Source organism: Bacillus rossius, chromosome 2 (genome assembly GCF_032445375.1).
Source record: "Bacillus rossius redtenbacheri isolate Brsri chromosome 2, Brsri_v3, whole genome shotgun sequence".
In the NCBI taxonomy this organism is placed as follows: Eukaryota; Metazoa; Arthropoda; class Insecta; order Phasmatodea; family Bacillidae; genus Bacillus; species Bacillus rossius.
In genome coordinates this window covers 12354548-12379088 of record NC_086331.1, presented here as the reverse complement: position 1 = coordinate 12379088, position 24541 = coordinate 12354548, and the positions used below count along the sequence as shown (strand labels likewise).

At 44.5% G+C, this 24541-nt stretch overlaps 1 protein-coding gene across 1 annotated transcript; it reads right to left on the bottom strand.

The window, feature by feature from the left end:
- Positions 1 to 243: 243 nt before the first annotated feature.
- Positions 244 to 24541, bottom strand: LOC134528838 (uncharacterized). Its single transcript, XM_063362505.1, has 10 exons — positions 24418 to 24541; positions 3904 to 4000; positions 1095 to 1142; positions 974 to 1021; positions 853 to 900; positions 732 to 779; positions 611 to 658; positions 490 to 537; positions 369 to 416; positions 244 to 295 (listed from the first exon to the last, which is right to left on the bottom strand). Exons 1-10 carry the CDS (start codon positions 24539 to 24541, stop codon positions 244 to 246), a joined length of 609 nt encoding a protein of 202 aa, XP_063218575.1.

Genomic DNA, 24541 nt, shown 5'->3' with positions numbered 1-24541 from the left:
GTTACATGCCCGGCACCAGCTTGTACACCAGTGTCTGCAGCGTGCGGTCCGGCCTGCAACATCACCGCATCTGTCACCTGGTTGTGCTCACTTCTAAACTAGCCCGGTATCATCTTATCCTGTTACATGACCGGCAACAGCTTGTACACCAGTGTCTGCAGCGAGCGGTCCGGCCTGCAACATCATCGCATCTGTCACCTGGTTGTGCTCACTGCCGAACTAGCCGTGTCTCATCTTATCCTGTTACATGCCCGGCACCAGCTTGTACACCAGTGTCTGCAGCGAGCGGTCCGGCCTGCAACATCATCGCATCTGTCACCTGGTTGTGCTCACTTCTAAACTAGCCCGGTATCATCTTATCCTGTTACATGACCGGCACCAGCTTGTACACCAGTGTCTGCAGTGTGCGGTACGGCCTGCAACATCATCGCATCTGTCACCTGGTTGTGCTCACTGCCGAACTAGCAGTGTCTCATCTTATCCTGTTACATGCCTGACACCAGCTTGTATACCAGTGTCTGCAGCGTGCGGTCCGGCCTGCAACATCACCGCATCTGTCACCTGGTTGTGCTCACTGCCGAACTAGCCGTGTCTCATCTTATCCTGTTACATGCCCGGCACCAGCTTGTACACCAGTGTCTGCAGCGTGCGGTCCGGCCTGCAACATCACCGCATCTGTCACCTTGTTGTGCTCACTGCCGAACTAGCCGTGTCTCATCTTATCCTGTTACATGCCCGGCACCCGCTTGTACACCAGTGTCTGCAGCGTGCGGTCCGGCCTGCAACATCATCGCATCTGTCACCTGGTTGTGCTCACTGCCGAACTAGCCGTGTCTCATCTTATCCTGTTACATGCTCGGCACCAGCTTGTACACCAGTGTCTGCAGCGTGCGGTCCGGCCTGCAACATCACCGCATCTGTCACCTTGTTGTGCTCACTGCCGAACTAGCCGTGTCTCATCTTATCCTGTTACATGCCCGGCACCCGCTTGTACACCAGTGTCTGCAGCGTGCGGTCCGGCCTGCAACATCATCGCATCTGTCACCTGGTTGTGCTCACTGCCGAACTAGCTGTGTCTCATCTTATCCTGTTACATGCCCGACACCAGCTTGTACACCAGTGTCTGCAGCGTGCGGTCCGGCCTGCAACATTATCGCATCTGTCACCTGGTTGTGCTCACTGCCGAACTAGCCGTGTCTCATCTTATCCTGTTACATGCCCGGCACCCGCTTGTACACCAGTGTCTGCAGCGTGCGGTCCGGCCTGCAACATCGTCGCTTCTGTCACCTGGATGTGCTCCCTTCCAAACTAGCCCTGTATCATCTTATCCTGTTACATGCTCGGCACCAGCTTGTACTCCGGCATCTGCAGCGAGCGATCAGAAAAAAATGACACTGCGTCTGTCACCTGGTTGTGCACACTGCCGAACTAGCAGTATCTTATCTTATTCTGTTATATGCTCGGAACCAGCACGTAGAATGACCTCTGCAGCATGCGGTAAGTCTGCAAGAACACTGCAACTGTAGTTCTGTTTGAGCTTTTTGCTCTCATGCATGACATTTAGAGGGTTCGATTTAGGTCTGATTTGACTTAAACTGTGTGAGTAGAAGCAGGTAGGTGCGTCTTGTAACGTCTTGAAGTATCTCGCCTGAGTGGGCTTTAGGAAGCAAGAAAAGTTAATTAAATATTTTAAAGTAGAACTTAATATGATATTGTTTATTAAATTTCAAGTCAGTGGGGTGGCGCAGTGGTCAATCACACTGTCTGGCAATCAGCTGGCTTGGGTGCGATTCGCACTGCTGCCCTTTTAAATTTTAATTTTGGTTTATATTGGCCTGTTGATCACCAAATTTAAATATATTCAAACAGTTAAATTATGCAATTGGGCGAGGTTTTGAACAAAAGAAACATTTACGTGGATTCTAGAAATTAATTATTCACACCGATTTTCATTTATTATCAGAAGAAACATTACATTTTTAGGGTGATAATCATCATTGAGTTAGGGAAGTCCAAGTCCGCAGAGAAATAATTTATTTTCAAACTCTCAAAATGGTAATGTGGCGAGATCAAAGCCAGTACAAATATTGCCAGCACCAAACAACATGAATAAATGCTCGTTACAAATTACGTTGTAAACACGTTGAGCGGGTACGTAAGGGTTACAACACCTTAATAATTCTAGCCCTCATGTTACAAATACTAGCCTTATCGTACATGCGTACATGTGTAACAAATAATTATGATTATATCAAACACGTAAAATTTAAAAACAAAATGCAACACATGAGTCGACGCGTCGACAACTAGGGCGGCCTTCGGCGCGGCAAGAGAGACAGACAGTTAACTCGGTCCTAACAAGCAAGAAAGGAGCAGACAGGAAACGAGTGGCAATGCAAACCACAGGCAAACGGCAGGCCGATCGGCGAGGCACCAGAAGTTATAGCCCATTTGGAAGCAGACCATATGGCTAGAGACCTGTAAAATTCGCGAGTTCAAATCCCTAAAGGATAGACTCCATGATCCTCTATGCACTGGTGCAAATTACATCTGCTGATTGGTTACCGACTCGTAAAACCTGTTGACTGGAATGATCGTGATTCGCTATTTCTTCTGTTAAAGATTTTTCATTGGCCCAGAGTCCTTCAGATAAACTGTGGCCCAATCACTGAAGCAAAATAATGTCAAAAGTATTTTGACTCTATCCTATCGCGAAATGAATCCGCGAATTTTACAGGTCTCTATATATATGGCTCATTATTGTTAACAACTTAGGAGATTTGCAATGAATGTCAAGAATGGCACGGCCATATCGTACAAGTAATTAAGCTTACTGTGTCCAAATATTCATACGCCTTCGCCGATACAGACCTGTACAGACGCCTCTCCGACAGCTACCGAACGACCCGAGACCAGGCGCGACATGGCCTTATACATCATCCAAACACAGAGGGCGCAAGTGCAGCGGAGGGAGACCGCAAAAGGGGAGGATGGTGAAGTTGGAGGGGGAAGCCAAACAAGAGAGGCAGCGGAGGGGAGGAAATCGCTAGGCCGCGCGGGAGCGACAAAAGAAGCGCATGCTTCAACTCTTTTTGGCTTGGCAATAGCTAGCATGCTAGCTCTGGTGGCTTGACAAAATTTAGCACAAATTCTCTGATGGCTTGTCAAAGGCTAGACTGCTTATTCTGGTGGCTTTGCAACATATAGCACTACAGCGTTGGGGCCTTGTTAACATTTAGTACAAAAGCTCTGGTGGCTTGACAACAGTTAGTACAATAGCTCTGGGGCTTGTGAACAGCTAGCTATCTGGCTCTGGCGTTTTTTTTAACAACTAACGCACTAGCTCTAAGGGCTTAGCCAAATTTAGTACAATAGCTCTGTGGGCTTGTTAACAGCTAGCTATCTGGCCATAGCGGTTTGGTAACAGCTACAACACTAGCTATGGCGGTTTGGTAATAGCTAGGACACTAGCTCTAAGGGCTTAGCAAAATTTATAATAATAGCTCCGGGGGCTTGTGAACAGCTAGATATCTGGCCATAGCGGTTTGGTAACAGCTAGAACACTAGCTATGACGGTTTGGTAATAGCTAGGACACTAGCTCTAAGGGATTAGCCAAATTTAGTACAATAGCTCTGAAGGCTTGTGAACAGCTAGCTATCTGGCTCTGGCGTTTTTTTTAACAACTAGCGCACTAGCTCTAAGGGCTTAGCAAATTTTATAATAATAGCTCTGGGGCTTGTTAACAGCTAGCTATCTGGCCATAGCGGTTTGGTAACAACTAGAACACTAGCTATGGCGGTTTGGTAATAGCTAGGACACTAGCTCTAAGGGCTTAGCCAAATTAAGTACAATAGCTCTGGGGGCTTGTGAACAGCTAGCTATCTGGCTGGGAATCAACTCACCGCACTCCAAGCAGAGGGCGAGTCTTGTGAAGCTGGACGTCGCACGCCGGACAGAACTTGCTGGACCGCAAGTGTCGCACTATGCAGCTGCGGCAGACTGCAACACCACAGACACCGCCACTGACTAGCGGACAACATGCATGAAAACACTACACTTACACCGTCTTACCACTGAGTTACCCCAAATCCAAATCCAGTTTGCACTATAAAACCAATATTTAAAATTAAATGTAAAAAATTCCACGGCCGAATTTACGAAGATACTAGAAATTTGTAACACTAATTATATATATATATATATATATATAGCAAGTAGAGTTCAAGTATGTAGTTTCAGATATTAATATTGGTTATTGGCTTACATTAAGATATTTTTGTGTGTACAGATTTTTTAAAAGAGCCATGTTTTACAAAAATTGAATAATCCAGTACCAACAAAACTTTCTTCAAATCTTCACTGGTTCTGCAGATAGTGTAGCTGGTCAACAATCTCCAAATGTGAACAAGATAACAGGAAAAGATGGAAAATAGCATAGAAAACAGTTAACGAATAAATGTATGTATTTTTTACTGACAATAACAAAAATATTCATTCATGGAATGGAATGAATGGCACATTATAAAACATTTTATTTGTTCTTTAAAAAGCTGTTTATTTGAACAGCTCACTTCTTGCAAATGTCAAGGTAGTTTGTAGAAAAGTTTGTTTGCTGAGTAAGAAGATCATTTTTGTGCAATTGTGCAAAGAATCATTTCAGGAAAATTCTAAGTTGTGCAATTGCGGCTTTTTTGGACGAAGTGGTACGTAATTAAAAGAAAACTCAACAAGACCGACGAAGGTACACTTTTTTATCTACTCAGAAAAAGACAGTGTTTGGGCTGGGTGTGTGTGGAATTGGTTTAGATAATCACACTTGGGCATCTGAATCGCCTCAATTGAATGTAAATAAGAATCAAAAATCAATGAAATGAACACAAGATATCGTACTGCAGGAAGAAAATGCTGACAAGTTTCTTAAGATAAGATATGAATAAATTGATTTCCTTCAGAAATCTCTGATGGATTTTCTGTTACGCAAGTTGAAGGGTTAAATAATAATAGCGGAAACCATGACAATAACAGCTTCAAAGAAAATAAGAACAATATAGAAGAATTTGAAGTTGTCAAGACAGAAGAATTTGATGATGCCCTGAGATCAAAAATTTGGAAACGACATGATAAAATAAATGAAAATGATCGTACTCATGTTAATGATGCTGATGGCTTCGATGATGACGATAGTGACTTTGAGACTGTTGTTAAAAAAAAAGACTGTAGAGAATTCCTGGATATGGTCAGTTAAAGCGTAAACAAGATGGAAGCAACAACAGAAAAGACATATTACACATCAAGGGACGATCCAAATGGATTAGTTGACATGCTTAAATATTTGTTTTTCTATTTCCAGGAGACTATTCTTGCACAGATGAGGAATCCTCCACACTTGAAGTCCTGAGACAAGCGGGATTCGAAAAATAAAAACTTTAATTTGTTTTGATTTGATGTACATATATTTTATAAAATATAATAAATTAATTTAATATAAAAAATATGATTTTTATTTAATATAATTCTTACATGCCTGCATTAACTTTTTTGGTGTCTAAAGCATCCATGGAGTATAGGCCTATGTAACATTAGCATACCTGTTTTTTTGAGATAACATGAACATTTTACAGTTTTAAATCAATGATGATATAGTCAATGTTCGAAAAAAGAAGATGAGGCCGTATCCTATAGTATCCTGTCGATCGTATCATACCGATCAGATCGTATCCTATAGTATCCTGTCGATCGTATCCTACCGATCAGATCGTATCCTATCATATCCTGTGATCGTATCCTACTGATCGTTTCCTGCGATCGTATCCTATCGCATCCTGTGGTCGTATCCTTACGTATCCTACTGAGTTGAATGTTCATCCAAATGTGCGTCCTTTTCGTTAAATGTGCGTAGTCAAGTCTGTAGTCAGGACTGAATATTTAATGGTTTTAAAACATATTGGTCTTATAGTGAGCGTAAAACATTTTTCAGGAATTCTCGGTCCTATGGTAAGTCTAAAACATCCTTAGTTAGTTGGTCTATTTGATTGTAATAGATTATATTAATACTGTAGGTGTGACAGTTTGGGGGCTCTTGTCTCGTATGCTTGAAATATGTCATGTATGTTTTTTAAAGATATGGCGAGAATCGACGAAGAAGTCTTGTGGTTCGGAGACACTTGGTATATATGCCTGACATTGGTCATGGCTTGTTTCAAATAATAATAAGTATCAAAATCCACGAAGAAGTCCTCGTTGTCCGGATACATTTGGCTCATATGCCTTACATTGGACATGGCTTTCTAAAGGTATTCCAAGTATAAAAAAGAAGGTCACTTGGTTTCGAGACACTCTTTCTATATGCTTGTAATACAAACTACATGCTAAACATAGTGATAACGAGTAACATACTTATTCAGCAGGGCAGGTATCAGGTATATAGAAAATTTTCATAGTGAGAATGATTAATAAATTCTACGAAAGGCAGTGGGAAAATAACTTAAATAATGATTTTAAGCTTTAATTACTTTTAGCACTGACCAAGAATCGAACCAAGAGCGTAAATCTATCGAGTCATTTAATATATTAATAAGTAATTTTTTTAATGATTTTTAGAGTTTTTGCCATATTTTTACGTAAACACTACAGATTGTAAGATGGCGGCCGCTATGACATTGGCGGCTTACTGGAGACTTGTAGATGGGAATTTATGTCTCTTCTTTGGATATTTCATCATGTTTAAATAAATATTTTGAGGATAAAAATTCCTTTTTTTTTTGTATCGAACATGTAACGAACCAAAGAAAGAAATCTATCGAATCAATCATAATATTAATAGGTGATTTATTTGATTTTTTTATTTCTAGGTTAGTATTTAGATATTTAAAAATAGCGGCTAATATGGCCACAAGATGACGGGTGCTACGACATCTATTTTAATAAATACTACTGCACTATAGTGAGTAAAAAATAAACTAATATGGCGGCAGTGACATCTAGCAGACGAATACCAAATGCCGGATCCAAGATGGCCATCATGACATCATACTGGTTGGTGTAATATATATTCCTTGATATTAGTGGCAGGGGTGTCAGTCTGCCAGTAGCTTCTGTAAAGGAAGGACCCATTGACATTTTTTGCCCTTACCAGGTTGTAGCCTTGGATTTCAGGCTCCATGATGTAATATGGGTTTTATATTAAGATTTTATTATAATTGTAATTAAATATTTTTTATATTTTAATTTTTTTCCCTATTTTTTGTATAATAATTAAAAATTTTCAATATGGTGGACGTGGCATTATAATTCAAAATGGCGGAATACATTATGGTCGGGGTTTGGGTCATACAAGATAACCGCGGGGATCATGGTCAGTGTCAAATGTCAAGGTCATCCAAAACGGCCGCTCTGACGTCACAAGTCAAGATGGCAGTCACTGGCTCCAGCTCCTCTCCCTGCAACCTGTAGCCGAACCGCCATTTAGATACTACTGGCACAGATATTTTTTTTTGCGACTTTACGCAAATTCGTACTTTTACAAAAAAAAAATATTTTTGTAACCTTTCAAACTTTTGTTTACTGTGTAGTGTTCTCGCAGCAGCCGGCCTACAAAGTCTGTGGTGTTTACATTACAGAACACTGTTCCTGCACGACTCGTTCAGGAAATAATTAACTTTCTCTGCATCTACAATCAAAAATGTATGTTTATAACTAGAGACCTAAAAAATTCGCGGATTCATTCAGTGATAAGCTAGAATTCAAACACATATACCTCTTAGATAATTTTGCTATTGGCTTACTGTTCATCTGGACGAATCTCAACCAGTTATAAATAGGGACCGGAAAAATTCGCGGGTTTAATGACCTGCAGGATGAACTACATAGTTCTACGTACACTCGGTCAAATGCATCCCACTCATTGGCTGCTGTCTTGTAAGACGTCCCATTGTAGCAGCCTGTGATTCGATAAATCTTTAGTTGGGTGTTTCTCATTGGCCCAGCGTCATCCAGATGAGTTGTGAGCCAATAGCAGAGGCAGCACTGAGGTATAACAATTTGTATTTTAGCCAATCGCGAAATGAATTCGCGAATTTTTCCGGTCTCTAGTTATAAACCCTCAACTAAAGAAGGATCGAATCACAGACAAACCAGCTGAGACGACTTACAAGTCGGCAGCCAATGAACTTGAGTTATTTGCCCGAGTGTACAGGGGTATGTGCAGTCTATCCTGAAGGCCATCGAAACCGCGAATTTTGCAGGTCTCTATTCATAACTAGAGCCACGGAATTTTCGCGCATTCATTTAGTCGCAAGCTAGAATGCAAAACTCCACACTGTCGCACTGTGTTCATGATTGGACCGCAGTTATCTGGACAAGCCCCTCTACGACCGTAAGCCAACGATGTCCAGCTAGGAAAGAAGTAAGCGAATCAGGTAGTGCCAAATAACAAGGATAAAATTGTTCTCGCTAAGAAATCAACCAATGGGAAAGTAAACATGGGTCGAGCACACCTATAACTTTGAATTCTATTCTGAGGCCAGAGGAATCCGCGAAATTTCCGGGACTCTATTCATAACTAGAGACCCGTAAAATTCACGGGTTCATTTCGTGTTATGCTAAAATTCAAATGATTATACCTTAGAGCTGCTTCTGTCATTGGTTCACTGTTAATCTGGAGGACTGAGGGCCAATTAGAGACCCTCACTAATAGAAGTGTCGAATCACAGGCCACCCAGACGAGACGACTCACAAGTCAGCAGCCAATGAACAGTTGGCATTTTCCCGAGTGTGTAGAGGATATCGGAGTCTATCCTGGAGGTCATTGAACCCGCGAATATTCCGGGTCTCTATTCATAACATATATCGTGACCTTACAAACGGGCACGAACTCCTCGTGTTGGTTGCGTGACAAACGATCTGGCATGTCATTTAATCAAAATACATTCCCAGGTAGCATGAAACTGTTGTAAATTGTAGGCCTGAATAGATTAAAAACCATTTCACTGCACAATTTAATGTACAGACTTGTGCGAAAGACAACAATCAAACATAAAAACACTGGTGGGACACACCAATTACAACAATAAACAACCAACGAAGTTAGTTCTCCATCACAACATTTTCACTAGAACATTCTTCAAGCATGAATTAAGTTATTTGCGCCTGAAACTTAATCCGTTAACGCAAAGCTGTATTTGGAATTTGGCATGCTCTCGGTCAGTACATCTGCTATCATGTTGGTTGAACTCGATAAACCTTTTATATCACTTTTTCATCTACGAGTTGACGTATGAAGTGATGGCTTGTGTTTATATTTTTTTTGTTCTCGCCCGATACCCACCTGTCACTGCCAAATCATTTGCATTATTACCGTCACGTAAGATAAAAAATTTGCTGTCTGTAAAGTCGGTTTACGGACGATAGTTTAACGTGACAACGTCATAACAAAACATTGATGAAATGATTGCATACTTTATGAATAAAATTGAATCATTTTTATTTTAATAATAAAAGAATAAATACTTGAAATTATACTAGTAATCAGATTTTTAAAATGCAAGAATAATGAACTTTTATTGCCGAAATTGTTGTTGTAATAAGCTATGAAAACCACATTAACTTTTTTCACTTCACTTTATAAACTGTCGAGTGGAAGAGAGATAGATGCGGCGCAAGCGTACAATGGGCGTAACGGGACACAGCGTAACGGAAAAATGTGCGTAACGGGACACTTTTTCGTGCGTGCAGCCGGCGTTCATCGATTTATTAGACGTTGTCACGTCAAAAAAAAAATGTATGGCAATGATTCTAGTCTAGCACGCCTGCTAGTCCTTTATGCAGAAGTTATTTGTAAACACAGCCGAGTTATGTCCACCCGCAAGCCATGCACCCCAACTTCCAGACAGATAAGACGCGACGGCACAAGAACTTGAACAGCAGACTATTGCCAAACGACGGGCAGAATTGCGGTGCTTCTAGGCAGCAGGTATCTCGCCAGAGAACGTTTGGGCACCCCCGGCCGGCGGACACGAGGTGCGATAAACGCGTTGCAAATCATTCGGAAAAGTTATAAATCACATGCGCGGTTACGTAACACAGCCTCGTGTTGTCGCCATTCCCTCTTGCAGCTGTGCTTTTGTTTCCCGCTGCGCGTTAAGTGCTGCCAACACTGCGACACATCTTTTCTTTTTAAACCAATTGATAAAGACCTGAAAAATTCGCGGATTCATTTCGTGTTATTCAAAAATTCAAATAATTATAAATTAGTGCTGCTTCTGCCATTGGTTCACTGTTAATCTGGAGGACTGAGGGCCAATTAGAGACCCATCACTCATAGAAGCGTCGAATCACAGACCACACAATCGAAATGACTCACAAGTCAGCAGCCAATGAACAGTTGGCATTTGCCCGAGTGTGTAGTGGATATTGGAGTCTATCCTGAAGGTCATTGAACCCGCGATTTTTTCCGGTCTCTACCAATTTACAAAACGTATTTTGTAACATACAAGAAAACTTTTACATTTAATAGAAAACATTGGTGAAAATGACGATTTGAAGCAGCTTGGCTTCTGGGTTGTAGCCGTGTCTTTGGCAAATAAATCACCGACGTTTCGGTAGACATTGAAGTCGCCATCATCAGGGAGCAGTTACGTACTAGTAGTACAGAAGCCAAGCTACTTCAGAGAATGGCCGTTAAAGCCTGCGAACAATATTAAAATGACGATTCGTTACGATATACATAAATAAATATACTTCAAAATGCTATGTGCACATAAGTAGGAACTGGGAAAATTCGCGGTTTCAATGACCTCTAGGATAGACTCCACTCTTCTATGCACTCGGGCAAATTACCCTTGCTTATTGGCTACTGACTTCTGACACCTGTTAACTGGGATGTTTTTGATTATATATTTTATTTGCTGAGGTTTTTTTTATTGGTTCAGGGTCCTTCAGATAAACTGTGGCCCAATCACAGAAGCAGCAATAAGGTAAACGTATTTGGATTCCAGCCTATAGGGAAATCAATCCGCAAAATTTTCCAGTCTCTACAAACGAGTGCTATTATTGGTACCACTATAAATATTCTGTGACAATTATATCAGGTTGGACTCAGTCCTCTACATACTTCGGGAAATTCCCTTGTTCATTGGCTGCTTAATTGTGGTATGTGTTAATTAGGTTGTTCGTTTGTCTTGGAGGCCTCATCGTTAGAGCCACGGAAATTTCGCGGATTCATTTAGTCGCAAGCTTGAATGCAAAACTCCACACTGTCGCACTGTGTTCATGATTGGACCGCAGTTATCTGGACACGCCCCTCTACGACCGTGAGCCAACGATGTCCAGCTAGGAGAGAAGTAAGCGAATCAGGTAGTGCCAAATAACAAGGATAAAAATGTTCTCGCTAAGAAATCAACCAATGGGAAAGTAAACATGGGTCGAGCACACCTATAACTTTGAATTATATCCTGAGGCCAGAGGAATCCGCGAAATTTCCGGGACTCTACTCATCGTATAAATGTGGATTAATCTTTGGAGTCACGATTATTTCACAGATTCTTTGAATAGCGAAAGTACAGGTTGGCAATAAATGATCACTACAATTTGACCGTAAATTAAAAAAAAATACAAACCCAAAGCAATGAAAGTGTGCTGTTTTCTACACTTGAAAACCTGTCTCTAAAAATGTTTGACCAAAATTTTTTCTAAATGTTTTCAAGCCAAATTTGTTATTTATCTCCAGGTTCGCCAACTGACGCACTGAAATGAGTGTTCCACGAGCGATAGCTCAGTGGGCCCGTGTTCACTGAGACCAGATCAGTAGAGACCGGAAAAAATCTCTGATTCATTTCACGATATGATAGAATCCAAACAACTGTACTTTTATATTGCTTCTCTGATTGGCTCACAGTTTATCTGAAGGACTTTGAGCCAATGAAAAACCTTCAACCAAAAAAGTATCGAATCGCAAGCTTCCCAGTTGACAGGTGTCACGAGTCAATAGGCAATGAGCAGGTGGCATTTGCCCGAGTGTGTAGGGGATTGTGGAGTCTATCCTAGAGGTCATCCCAAGCGCGAATTTTTTCAGTCTTTACAGATCAGACACAGAAGGACCGAGGTTCCACCTGCGAGCTCCACGATCTGCAAGTGGGACTTGGGTTTGCGGAACTGGCAGTGTTCTGCTCGTGTGAGATCTGAACACACTGACCGTGCGCGTGTGACATCTGTCGTGGCGAGACACCCTCCACCACCACGATCAACAATACGTAGGGGCATGCACTTTTCGCGAAAAGATTCCAAGACTAGCTGAAAGTTAAAACACTGTGGCATTGTCTGTGATTCGTTATTGGGTGAGTTTCTTTCAAGTACATGGCTAATGTCAGTACAACCAATCACAGTAATTCAATACAGAAGCAAACGCGTACTGAGTGGCTTTGTCAAATAAAGCTACGACTTTTCTCACAGACGGCCGCCAACCGCAAGGAAGAAACCGCTGGTGCTGGTATAACTTGTTGCAGTCTAATAGGCGTTCAGAGTTTTTCGCGAAAAATGCTTGCCCCTAACAACACGCCAAGTTGTGCCCAAGAATCTGAGACACTGTTCGTGCGAAGGTCTTTCAACCAGACTGAGCACCTCGAAGCACAAAGTTTACTGCTCGCATTTTGCACTGCTCTGATGAACACTTTCACTCACACCACTTGTCTTCAGTGGTGACGCGTCATTCCACCATGCCGCGTGTCCAGTCTACTTGACGGGCATAACTAGAGACCTGCAAAATTCGCGGATTCATTCGGTGATAGGCTAGAATTCAAACACTAATTGCTATTGGCTTACTGTTCATCTGGACGAATCTCTAGGGCCACGCATTTTTCGCGAAAAAACCTGAACGTCTACTAGACTTCAACAAGGTTTACCCGCACTTGTGATTTCTTCCTACAGACGGTGCTACATTGTTTTGACTTTCAGCTGGTCTCGGAATCTTTTCGCGAAATATGCATGCCCCTATCAATCAGTACGGACTGGAAAAATTTGCGGTTTCAATGACCTCTATGTACTTATGGAAATTACACTTGCTGATTGGCTACTAATCCGTCACACCTGTCAACTGGAATTCTTGTGATTCACTGTTTTTTTGGTTGAGTATTCTTAATTGGATTAGGGTCATTCAGGTAAACTGTGGTCCAATCACTGAAGCAGCAAGAAGTTGAACTAGTTTGGATTCTAGCATATCGCGAAATGAATCCGCAAATTTTTCAGGTCTCTATCAATCAGTTATTTATAAACCCTCAACCAAAGAAGGATTGAATCACAGACAAACCAGCTGAGACGACTTACAAGTCGGCAGCCAATGAACTTACGTTATTTGCCCGAGTGTACAGGGGTATGTTCAGTCTATCCTGAAGGCCATCGAAACCGCGAATTTTGCGGGTCTCAAGGCATAACGTTACCATTTGGGGATCAACAAACCAACATGAATAGCGTGAATTTTCTAGTTTTGATAGCTCATTTCGATGGATTATTATTATTAGTCACGAATAAAAAAAGGGTTGGATCGAAATAAAAAAATATGGTCTAAACATTTTAGAGGCGTGTTTTTTTAGTGCAGAAAATAACACGTCTCCATTGAATTTAGCTGTTTTTTTTTTTAATTCGTGATCATTAGAGTCCCGGAAATTTCGCGGATTCCTCTGGCTTCAGGATAGAATTCAAAGTTATAGGTGTGCTCGACCCATGTTTACTTCCTATTGGTTGATTTCTTAGCGAGAACATTTTTATCCTTGTTATTTGGCACTACCCGATTCGCTTACTTCTCTCCTAGCTGGACATCGTTGGCTCACGGTCGTAGAGGGGCGTGTACAAATAACTGCGGTCCAATCATGAACGCAGTGCGACAGTGTGGAGGTTTGCTTTCTAGCTTGCGACTAAATGAATGCGCGAAAATTCCGTGGCTCTAGTGATCATTTATGGACCACCTGTATACTTGAAGCACATATATATCGGCTCCACGTGATGATTGGACTAGTGCGCTTGACACGTCCATGACGACACTGAGCCAGTTATAAACAAAGAGAAGTGGTTATCCAATAACGTGTGACCCGCGATTGTTATCGACCAATGACTAGGGGAATGCATATTTCGCGAAAAGATTCCGAGACAAGCTGAAAGTCAAAACAATGTAGCACCATCTGTGTTTCGTGATTGAGTATCTTTCAGGTACATGTCGATTGTAACAACACCAATCACAGTGATTCAGTGCGGAAGTAAACGCGTTCTGAGTGGCTCGGTCAAACAAGGCGACGACTTCTCTCGCAGACGGCTGCCAATCACAAGGAAGAAACCGCTGGTGCGGGTATACCGTGTTGCAGTCTAGTAGACGTTTAGGTTTTTTTTCGCAAAAAATGCCTGCCCCTAGCAATGCTTAGAGACCGGAAAAATTCGCGGATTCATTTCACGACAGCCTAAAATTCATATGGTTATACCTCAGTGCTGCCTCTGCTATTGGCTCACAACTCACCTGGATGACTCTGGGCCAATGAGAAACACCTGACCAAAGCTTTATCGAATCACAGGCTGCTACAATGGCACGTCTCACAAGACAGCAGCCAATGAGTGGGTGACATTTGACCGAGTGGACGTAGAACTATGGAGTTCATCCTAGAGGTCATTGAACCCGCGAATTTTTCCGGTCCCTACAAATTGAGTCGGGCAAAATTCTGTTGCCAGATTGGACTACACACAAGTGTGAACAGTCAAGTCGTTGTGATGTGTTCATTCGCTGCTGCCACATCGCAACTTGTCTCCAGAGACTCGATCCGCCAGTGTGCGCCGCGAGTGTCTGCGTCCGTATCGTGTTCCACAAGCTCCCAGCTGCGAGGCTATGCGGCCAGTGACTGTAGCCTCGCGCACAGGAGCCAGGCAACTGACGGACCGTGTGGCTTGTCGTCAGTATTGGAGAACAACACAACGAGAACCCGTCATCGCTACCGCCGGACCCACGTGTTGCAGCACAAACCTGTATATATTACAATTCCTGAACATCGCGGGACGTACCAATCGTATTGCTGTACCAAAAGAAAATTTATAGAGGCAAAACAATTTTCTAATACAAAATGTAAACTATAAAAGTCATAGAAATTAGTAATCGCAACTTTAAAAATACATTACAAATCTAAAATATTTACTAGAGACCTGCAAAATTCGCGGGTTCGATGGCCTTCAGGATAGACTGCACATACCCCTGTACACTTGGGCAAATAGCGCAAGTTCATTGGCTGCCGACTTGTAAGTCGTCTCAGCTGGTTTGTCTGTGATTCGATCCTTCTTTGGTTGAGGGTTTATAACTGGTTGAGATTCGTACAGATGAACAGTAAGCCAATAGCAAAATTATCTAAGAGGTAGGCCTATATGTGTTTGAATTCTAGCCTATCACCGAATGAATCCGCGAAATTTGCAGGTCTCTAATTATTACACACAATCTCATTGTAACTTACTGTGCTTCTATACCGCAGTGACAAAGCTGCGCATCCAAATACGAAGCATTTTTTTTTATTTGGCTCCTATTCCATTAGTGGGAAGAAACATTTTACATTTTTTTTTATAAATGAATGTTGCAGTATACGAACTGTACTTCACGCAAAAATGTTTTATTGTTTTTTATGTATTTTATTGCTGTAATAACTTTTAATACATAGTTCCGTCTGTTGGTTTAGTTATTTCGTACTACGTAGCCTTTATTTGTTACTTATAGTAAATTCAAATAATCTAAACACAATAAACTCGAATTAAAAATAACTCTACGAATGAACGCATACGTTTGTAAGTAAATAAGTTTACATATATTATTGATGGATAAACAAATTATTTATAGGAACTGCGCCCCTGTTAAATGGAAAACGAGCTGGTTTTATTTCAATTAGAATTTAATAATGATGAGCATTACAATTATATTAAAATGTACATATTCATATGTATCATTTGGTAAATAAAAAAATATATGATTTCGCAAACTAGTTTAGTAAGTAAATTATTAATCAAAATTTAAAAAAAAAATCGGTAGGGATTTGATGATGGCGACTGCAATGTCAACCAAAAAACCGGTGAATTATTCGCCAAAAACGCGGCTATAACCCAGAAGCCAAACTACTTCGTATATACAACTTATTATAGCAATTATAAATATAAATACAATTAATAATAAAATTTTTCCATAAAGTACAGTATACATAATATATGAATGACACTTGCTGTTGGCTAGTGTGGTTCTCTATAGTCCAGTGAACAGTGTGCAGCAAGCCTCGACACAGTGGGGCAGCGCTCCATATGAATGACACTTGCTGTCGCCTAGTGTGGTTCCCTATAGCCCAGTGAACAGTGTGCAGCAAGCCTCGACACAGTGAGGCAGTGCTTCATATGAATGACACTTGCTGTCGGCTAGTGTGGTTCTCTTTAGTCCAGTGAACAGTGTGCAGCAAGCCTCGACACAGTGAGGCCGTGCTTCATATGAATGACACTGGCTGTCGGCTAGTGTGGTTCTCTATAGCCCAGTGACCAGTGTGCAGCAATCCTCGACACAGTGAGGCCGTGCTTCATATGAATGACACTGGCTGTCGGCTAGTGTGGTTCTCTATAGTCCAGTGAACAGTGTGCAGCAAGCCTCGACACAGTGAGGACGTGCTCCATATTAATGACACTTGCTGTCGGCTAGTGTAGTTCTCTATAGTCCAGTGAACAGTGTGCAGCAAGCCTCGACACAGTGAGGCCGTGCTCCATATGAATGACACTTGCTGTCGGCTAGTGTGGTTCTCTATACACCCAGTGAACAGTGTGCAGCAAGCCTCGACACAGTGAGGCCGTGCTCCATATGAATGACACTTGCTGTCGGCTAGTGTGGTTCTCTATACACCCAGTGAACAGTGTGCAGCAAGCCTCGACACAGTGAGGCCGTGCTCCATATGAATGACACTTGCTGTCGGCTAGTGTGGTTCTCTATAGTCCAGTGAACAGTGTGCAGCAAGCCTCGACACAGTGAGGCAGTGCTCCATATGAATGACACTTGCTGTCGGCTAGTGTGGTTCTCTATAGTCCAGTGAACAGTGTGCAGCAAGCCTCGACACAGTGAGGCAGTGCTCCATATGAATGACACTTGCTGTCGGCTAGTGTGGTTCTCTATAGCCCAGTGAACAGTGTGCAGCAAGCCTCGACTCGGTGAGGCGGTGCTCCATATGAATGACACTTGCTGTCGGCTAGTGTGGTTCTCTATAGCCCCAGTGAACAGTGTGCAGCAAGCCTCGACACAGTGAGGCCGTGCTCCATATGAATAACACTTGCTGTCGGCTATTGTGGTTCTCTATAGCCCAGTGAACAGTGTGCAGCAATCCTCGACTCGGTGAGGCGGTGCTCCATATGAATGACACTTGCTGTCGGCTAGTGTGGTTCTCTATAGCCCAGTGAACAGTGTGCAGCAAGCCTCGACTCGGTGAGGCGGTGCTCCATATGAATGACACTTGCTGTCGGCTAGTGTGGTTCTCTATAGCCCAGTGAACAGTGTGCAGCAATCCTCGACACAGTGAGGCCGTGCTCCATATGAATGACACTTGCTGTCGGCTAGTGTGGTTCTCTATAGCCCAGTGAACAGTGTGCAGCAAGCCTCGACTCGGTGAGGCGGTGCTCCATATGAATGACACTTGCTGTCGGCTAGTGTGGTTCTCTATAGCCCAGTGAACAGTGTGCAGCAAGCCTCGACTCGGTGAGGCGGTGCTCCATATCAATGACACTTGCTGTCGGCTAGTGTGGTTCTCTATAGTCCATGAACAGTGTGCAGCAATCCTCGACACAGTGAGGCCGTGCTCCATATGAATGACACTGGCTGTCGGCTAGTGTGGTTCTCTATAGCCCAGTGAACAGTGTGCAGCAAGCCTCGACTCGGTGAGGCGGTGCTCCATATGAATGACACTTGCTGTCGGCTAGTGTGGTTCTCTATAGCCCAGTGAACAGTGTGCAGCAAGCCTCGACTCGGTGAGGCGGTGCTCCATATGAATGACACTTGCTGTCGGCTAGTGTGGTTCTCTATAGCCCAGTGAACAGTGTGCAGCAAGCCTCGACTCGGTGAGGCGGTGCTCCATATGAATGACACTTGCTGTCGGCTAGTGTGGTTCTCTATAGCCCAGTGAACAGTGTGCAGCAAGCCTCGACTCGGTGAGGCGGTGCTCCATATCAATGACACTTGCTGTCGGCTAGTGTGGTTCTCTATAGTCCATGAACAGTGTGCAGCAATCCTCGACACAGTGAGGCGGTGCTCCATATGAATGACACTTGCTGTCGGCTAGTGTGGTTCTCTATAGCCCAGTGAACAGTGTGCAGCAAGCCTCGACTCGGAGAGGCGGTGCTCCATATGAATGACACTTGCTGTCGGCTAGTGTGGTTCTCTATAGCCCATGAACAGTGTGCAGCAATCCTCGACACAGTGAGGCCGTGCTCCATATGAATGACACTGGCTGTCGGCTAGTGTGGTTCTCTATAGCCCAGTGAACAGTGTGCAGCAAGCCTCGACTCGGTGAGGCGGTGCTCCATATGAATGACACTTGCTGTCGGCTAGTGTGGTTCTCTATAGCCCAGTGAACAGTGTGCAGCAATCCTCGACACAGTGAGGCCGTGCTCCATATGAATGACACTGGCTGTCGGCTAGTGTGGTTCTCTATAGCCCAGTGAACAGTGTGCAGCAAGCCTCGACTCGGTGAGGCGGTGCTCCATATGAATGACACTTGCTGTCGGCTAGTGTGGTTCTCTATAGTCCAGTGAACAGTGTGCAGCAAGCCTCGACTCGGTGAGGCGGTGCTCCATATGAATGACACTTGCTGTCGGCTAGTGTGGTTCTCTATAGCCCAGTGAACAGTGTGCAGCAATCCTCGACTCGGTGAGGCGGTGCTCCATATGAATGACACTTGCTGTCGGCTAGTGTGGTTCTCTATAGCCCAGTGAACAGTGTGCAGCAAGCCTCGACTCGGTGAGGCGGTGCTCCATATGAATGACACTTGCTGTCGGCTAGTGTGGTTCTCTATAGCCCAGTGAACAGTGTGCAGCAAGCCTCGACTCGGTGAGGCGGTGCTCCATATGAATGACACTTGCTGTCGGCTAGTGTGGTTCTCTATAGCCCAGTGAACAGTGTGCAGCAATCCTCGACACAGTGAGGCCGTGCTCCATATGAATGACACTTGCTGTCGGCTAGTGTGGTTCTCTATAGCCCAGTGAACAGTGTGCAGCAAGCCTCGACTCGGTGAGGCGGTGCTCCATATGAATGACACTTGCTGTCGGCTAGTGTGGTTCTCTATAGCCCAGTGAACAGTGTGCAGCAAGCCTCGACTCGGTGAGGCGGTGCTCCATATGAATGACACTTGCTGTCGGCTAGTGTGGTTCTCTATAGTCCATTAAATAGTGTGCAGCAAGCCTCGACTCGGTGAGGCGGTGCTCCATATGAATGACACTGGCTGTCGGCTAGTGTGGTTCTCTATAGTCCAGTGAACAGTGTGCAGCAAGCCTCGACACAGTGAGGCAGTGCTCCATATGAATGACACTTGCTGTCGGCTAGTGTGGTTCTCTATAGCCCAGTGAACAGTGTGCAGCAAGCCTCGACTCGGTGAGGCGGTGCTCCATATGAATGACACTTGCTGTCGGCTAGTGTTGTTCTCTATAGCCCAGTGAACAGTGTGCAGCAAGCCTCGACTCGGTGAGGCGGTGCTCCATATGAATGACACTTGCTGTCGGCTAGTGTGGTTCTCTATAGCCCAGTGAACAGTGTGCAGCAATCCTCGACACAGTGAGGCCGTGCTCCATATGAATGACACTGGCTGTCGGCTAGTGTGGTTCTCTATAGCCCAGTGAACAGTGTGCAGCAAGCCTCGACTCGGTGAGGCGGTGCTCCATATGAATGACACTTGCTGTCGGCTAGTGTGGTTCTCTATAGCCCAGTGAACAGTGTGCAGCAAGCCTCGACTCGGTGAGGCGGTGCTCCATATGAATGACACTTGCTGTCGGCTAGTGTGGTTCTCTATAGCCCAGTGAACAGTGTGCAGCAATCCTCGACACAGTGAGGCCGTGCTCCATATGAATGACACTGGCTGTCGGCTAGTGTGGTTCTCTATAGCCCAGTGAACAGTGTGCAGCAATCCTCGACTCGGTGAGGCGGTGCTCCATATGAATGACACTTGCTGTCGGCTAGTGTGGTTCTCTATAGTCCAGTGAACAGTGTGCAGCAAGCCTCGACTCGGTGAGGCGGTGCTCCATATGAATGACACTGGCTGTCGGCTAGTGTGGTTCTCTATAGCCCAGTGAACAGTGTGCAGCAAGCCTCGACTCGGTGAGGCGGTGCTCCATATGAATGACACTTGCTGTCGGCTAGTGTGGTTCTCTATAGTCCAGTGAACAGTGTGCAGCAAGCCTCGACTCGGTGAGGCGGTGCTCCATATGAATGACTCTGGATGCTGACTCTCGCACATCGGACTTTATAATGAGCTAAGTTAACGCCACTTGCAAGTCCAATGAGCGTCTCGTTGAGGTGACCTTGCTTCACTAGCACTTCTAGGACTCTCGCACCTCCAGATTTTACTTTACAGACATCTGCAGGTTAGGCTAAACGTGCATAGATTATTTCTTTGGTTGCTGGCTTACCATTGGATCATTGATAAACATATTTTTGACCATTGCACAAATGATACGTAATACATAGGTCTGGAGGTAACCTTGCCAGGTCAGTAAGTGAAATGTTCTCATGTCAAGAAAATTGTGTTAAAGACCAGAATATCACAATAAAAGGCTTCACTTGAAGAAAAGATATGTATAATCATGTTTACAACAGCAAAAGCTCTTTTGAATGACTATGATATTGTTAAAATAACGCAAGTAGGTTCGCCCTATCGCAACACAGAATATTTAGGAACATTTTCCGTGGAATCGTGGTGCCGTGGACGCATGTTGCTGTGGATCCGTGGTGTATTAGATCTGTGGTGCCTAAGACCCATGGTGCCATGGTGTATTGGTGTCTTGGATCCATGCTGCCGTGGACCTGTGGTGGTGTGGATCAGTAGTGCCGAGGGCGTGGTGTAATATACCCGTGGTACCATGGACCGTGGTGCCATGGATCCGTGGTGCCACTGACCTCTGTTGCTGTGGACCCGTGGTGGTGTGGATCCGTAGTGCCGAGGGCGTGGTGTCAGAGACCCGTGGTACCATGGACCCGTGGTACCATGGATCCGTGGTGCCATTGACCTGTGTAGCAGTGGACCCGTGGTGGTGTGGATCCGTAGTGCCGAGGGCGTGGTGTCATATACCCGTGGTACCATGGACCCGTGGTACCATGGATCTGTGGTGCCATTGACCTGTGTAGCAGTGGACCCGTGGTGGTGTGGATCCGTAGTGCCGAGAGCGTGGTGTCATATACCCGTGGTACCATGGACCCGTGGTACCATGGATCCGTGGTGCCATTGACCTGTGTAGCAGTGGACCCGTGTTGGTGTGGATCCGTAGTGCCGAGGGCGTGGTGTCATATACCCGTGGTACCATGGACCCGTGGTACCATGGATCTGTGGTGCCATTGACCTGTGTAGCAGTGGACCCGTGGTGGTGTGGATCCGTAGTGCCGAGAGCGTGGTGTCATATACCCGTGGTACCATGGACCCGTGGTACCATGGATCCGTGGTGCCATTGACCTGTGTAGCAGTGGACCCGTGGTGGTGTGGATCCGTAGTGCCGAGGGCGTGGTGTCATATACCCGTGGTACCATGGACCCGTGGTACCATGGATCCGTGGTGCCATTGACCTGTGTAGCAGTGTACCCGTGGTGGTGTGTATCCGTAGTGCCGAGGGCGTGGTGTCATAGACCCGTGGTACCTTGGACCCGTGGTACCATGGATCCGTGGTGCCTTTGACCTGTGTTGCCGTGGACCCGTGGTGGTGTTGTTCCGTAGTGCCCGAGGGCGTGGTGTCATAGACCCGTGGTACCATGGACCCGTGGTGCCATTGATCCGTGGTGCCATTGACCTGTGTTGCCGTGGACCCGTGGTGGTGTTGTTCCGTAGTGCCCGAGGGCGTGGTGTCATAGACCCGTGGTACCATGGACCTGTGGTGCCATTGATCCGTGGTGCCATTGACCTGTGTTGCCGTGGACCCGTGGTGGTGTGGATCCGTAGTGCCCGAGGGCGTGGTGTCATAGACCCGTGGTACCATGGACCCGTGGTGCCATGGATCCGTGGTGCCACTGACCTGTGTTGCCGTGGACCCGTGGTGGTGTGGATCCGTAGCGCCCAGGGCGTGTGTGGTCGTGGACTTGTGTTGTGGACCAATTGTGTCGTAGACCCTTGGTGCCGTGGACACGTCGTGTTGTGGGAATGTGGTGGGTGTCGTGGACTCGCTGTGTCGTGGACCCATGCTGTTGTAGACCAGTAGTGCCATAGTCCACACTTGTAGCTGTGGACTCGTGGTGCCGGGGTCTCGTATGTGTCGTAGATACTTGGTGGTGTGGACTCGTGGTGACGTGGATTCGTTGTGTTTTGGTCCTATGGTGCCATGGAACCATGTTACCATGGACCCGTGGAGCTGTTAACTCGTTCTGTGGTCAATGGTGCAGTGGACTCGTGGTGCAACTAAATGATTTTTGCTAAGGACACAAAATACACTCGCTCCTCTCATGGCACTTAGCATATTTTCTTAAGGTAATCTTCTTGTTGCAGTAACTAAACTGATGACCTTTCGATATCGATGCAGGCGACGATCCGGAATCCATATCAGCTTCTGCGACTAATACCAGATGCATGCTGAGAGTTTTAAATTGAAACAAATACTTAAATAGGATTTTAAATAATTTTTCAACGAGAGTTAATTTTCCATTCAAAATAATACATGTACCCAAAATTCCGCTTCTCGACAACAGAATTCGTCCCATGTTGTTCAGATTATATTTAGTTTAATATTTTTATTATTTTTAAAGATATGATGTTCCTTCATGGAAAAACTAGAAGGAAAGCTTCGCTAGGTCTCAAGGAGTTACCTTGACATTTTGTGTAATCTCATTTCTATGAAGGTATTTCTCAGATTTACTACGACATATAATCAAATGTTGCTCCATCTGGCTACACTGTTGCCAGATTGAGCAGTTGGCTACATTTGGAGCCAGATGGAACAATTGTCTACATTTCTCTATCTGGCTACAATGTATGCCTTGTAGCCTGATTAGAAATATAGCCTGGCTACAAATGCAGTCAATTGCTCCGTCCGGCTACAAATGTAGCCTTTTAGCCTGGCTACAAATGGAGCCAATTGTTCCATCTGGCTACAATGCAGCTTTGCAGCCAGTCTCGTAGACTGAAGACATGCAACTTAGACGAACCAAATGCTGGGCGCTCAATACTTCAGCGGGGCTTCAGATACACGGCAGACGTAACTTACTTGCAGTGTCGTAGTCGACGCCGTCCAAACTATGTGCCATCCCCCAGCTCACACAACCGAAAAGCGTGCCTCCAGCACACCAACAAAAGCAAGCAAACTCTTCATGGCCGAATACATGTCCCAGGTCCGTTACTACAGCACTCCCCGCATTTTAGTTTCATGCGCGAAATAATGAAACGCCACCGCGCCAGTCAGGAGGCCCCAGAAAACTCCCTCTCGCTACCGCAGCACAGTTCATGACGTCACCCTCGGTCTTTACCACGCCTCTGAAGGCACTAAGCGGAACTGCTTGCTGCGTTAATATGAACTCATTAACCAAAGCAGTGGCGTAGGAACCGGGGGGGACAGGGGGGACGTGTCCCCCTGAACTTTTTGGGTGGAGGGGACTGTCCCCCCCCAACTTTCTAGACCGTGATATTTTTATTTTATAATATTATTCTGCCCAACTTTATTTGTAATTTCTTCACTCTCAAATTTTATCTTAAGGAAACAATAATAATTTTAACATCGATGTATCCAATGGTTAGATACAAAAACTGCTTAAAAAGCGCTATTTTGCACTTTTAAAATCAAAATTTTCCGGTGGAGGACCCCCGGACCCCCCGTCTTAGTAAGTGAGGAATGGGTTTACATGACATCAAAATCATTATTTGTCCCCCCCCCCCCCCCAACTTTATGAACACAGCTACGCCAATGAACCAAAGCCTACTGCATACCTAATTTTTGGTAGCAGTGAAACGAACATTTACATTTTAATACAAAATATTTAACATCTTCACAAAAATATTTAAAAATAAAATTACTAGCAACAAGCTTCAGATTGTTAACATGCTTGACTAAACAAAAATCTTATCACCTAAACTAAAAGTTGATGATTGAATAAATTGAAAATATAAATAAAACATATTTACTAAAATCAATAAAAAAAATTATATCTTTCAAATTCAAACAGTAAAGTCCAGTGCGCACTGGTGAACTGGATCACAACAAGTACTCACACGAGTGGACGCACTCTACAGTTGTGGTGGCATCGATGAAGTAGCCGCGACACAGCGGGCACAGCAGGTGACTGTTAAGGTCACGGACAAGGATGGTCCTGGCTGCTCCACGGCGAGTATCCAT

Excerpts from the sequence above, each read along its gene's own strand:
- LOC134528838 (XM_063362505.1), bottom strand. The coding sequence starts at position 24,541 with ATGGATACTCGCCGTGGAGCAGCCAGGACCATCCTTGTCCGTGACCTT. Across the intron at positions 1,143-3,903 it reads CGCCCTCTGCTTGGAGTGCG|GCCGGACCGCACGCTGCAGA; the intron begins GTGAGTTGATTC and ends ATAATGTTGCAG. Across the intron at positions 538-610 it reads TACAAGCTGGTGCCGGGCAT|GCCGGACCGCACGCTGCAGA; the intron begins GTAACAGGATAA and ends GTGATGTTGCAG.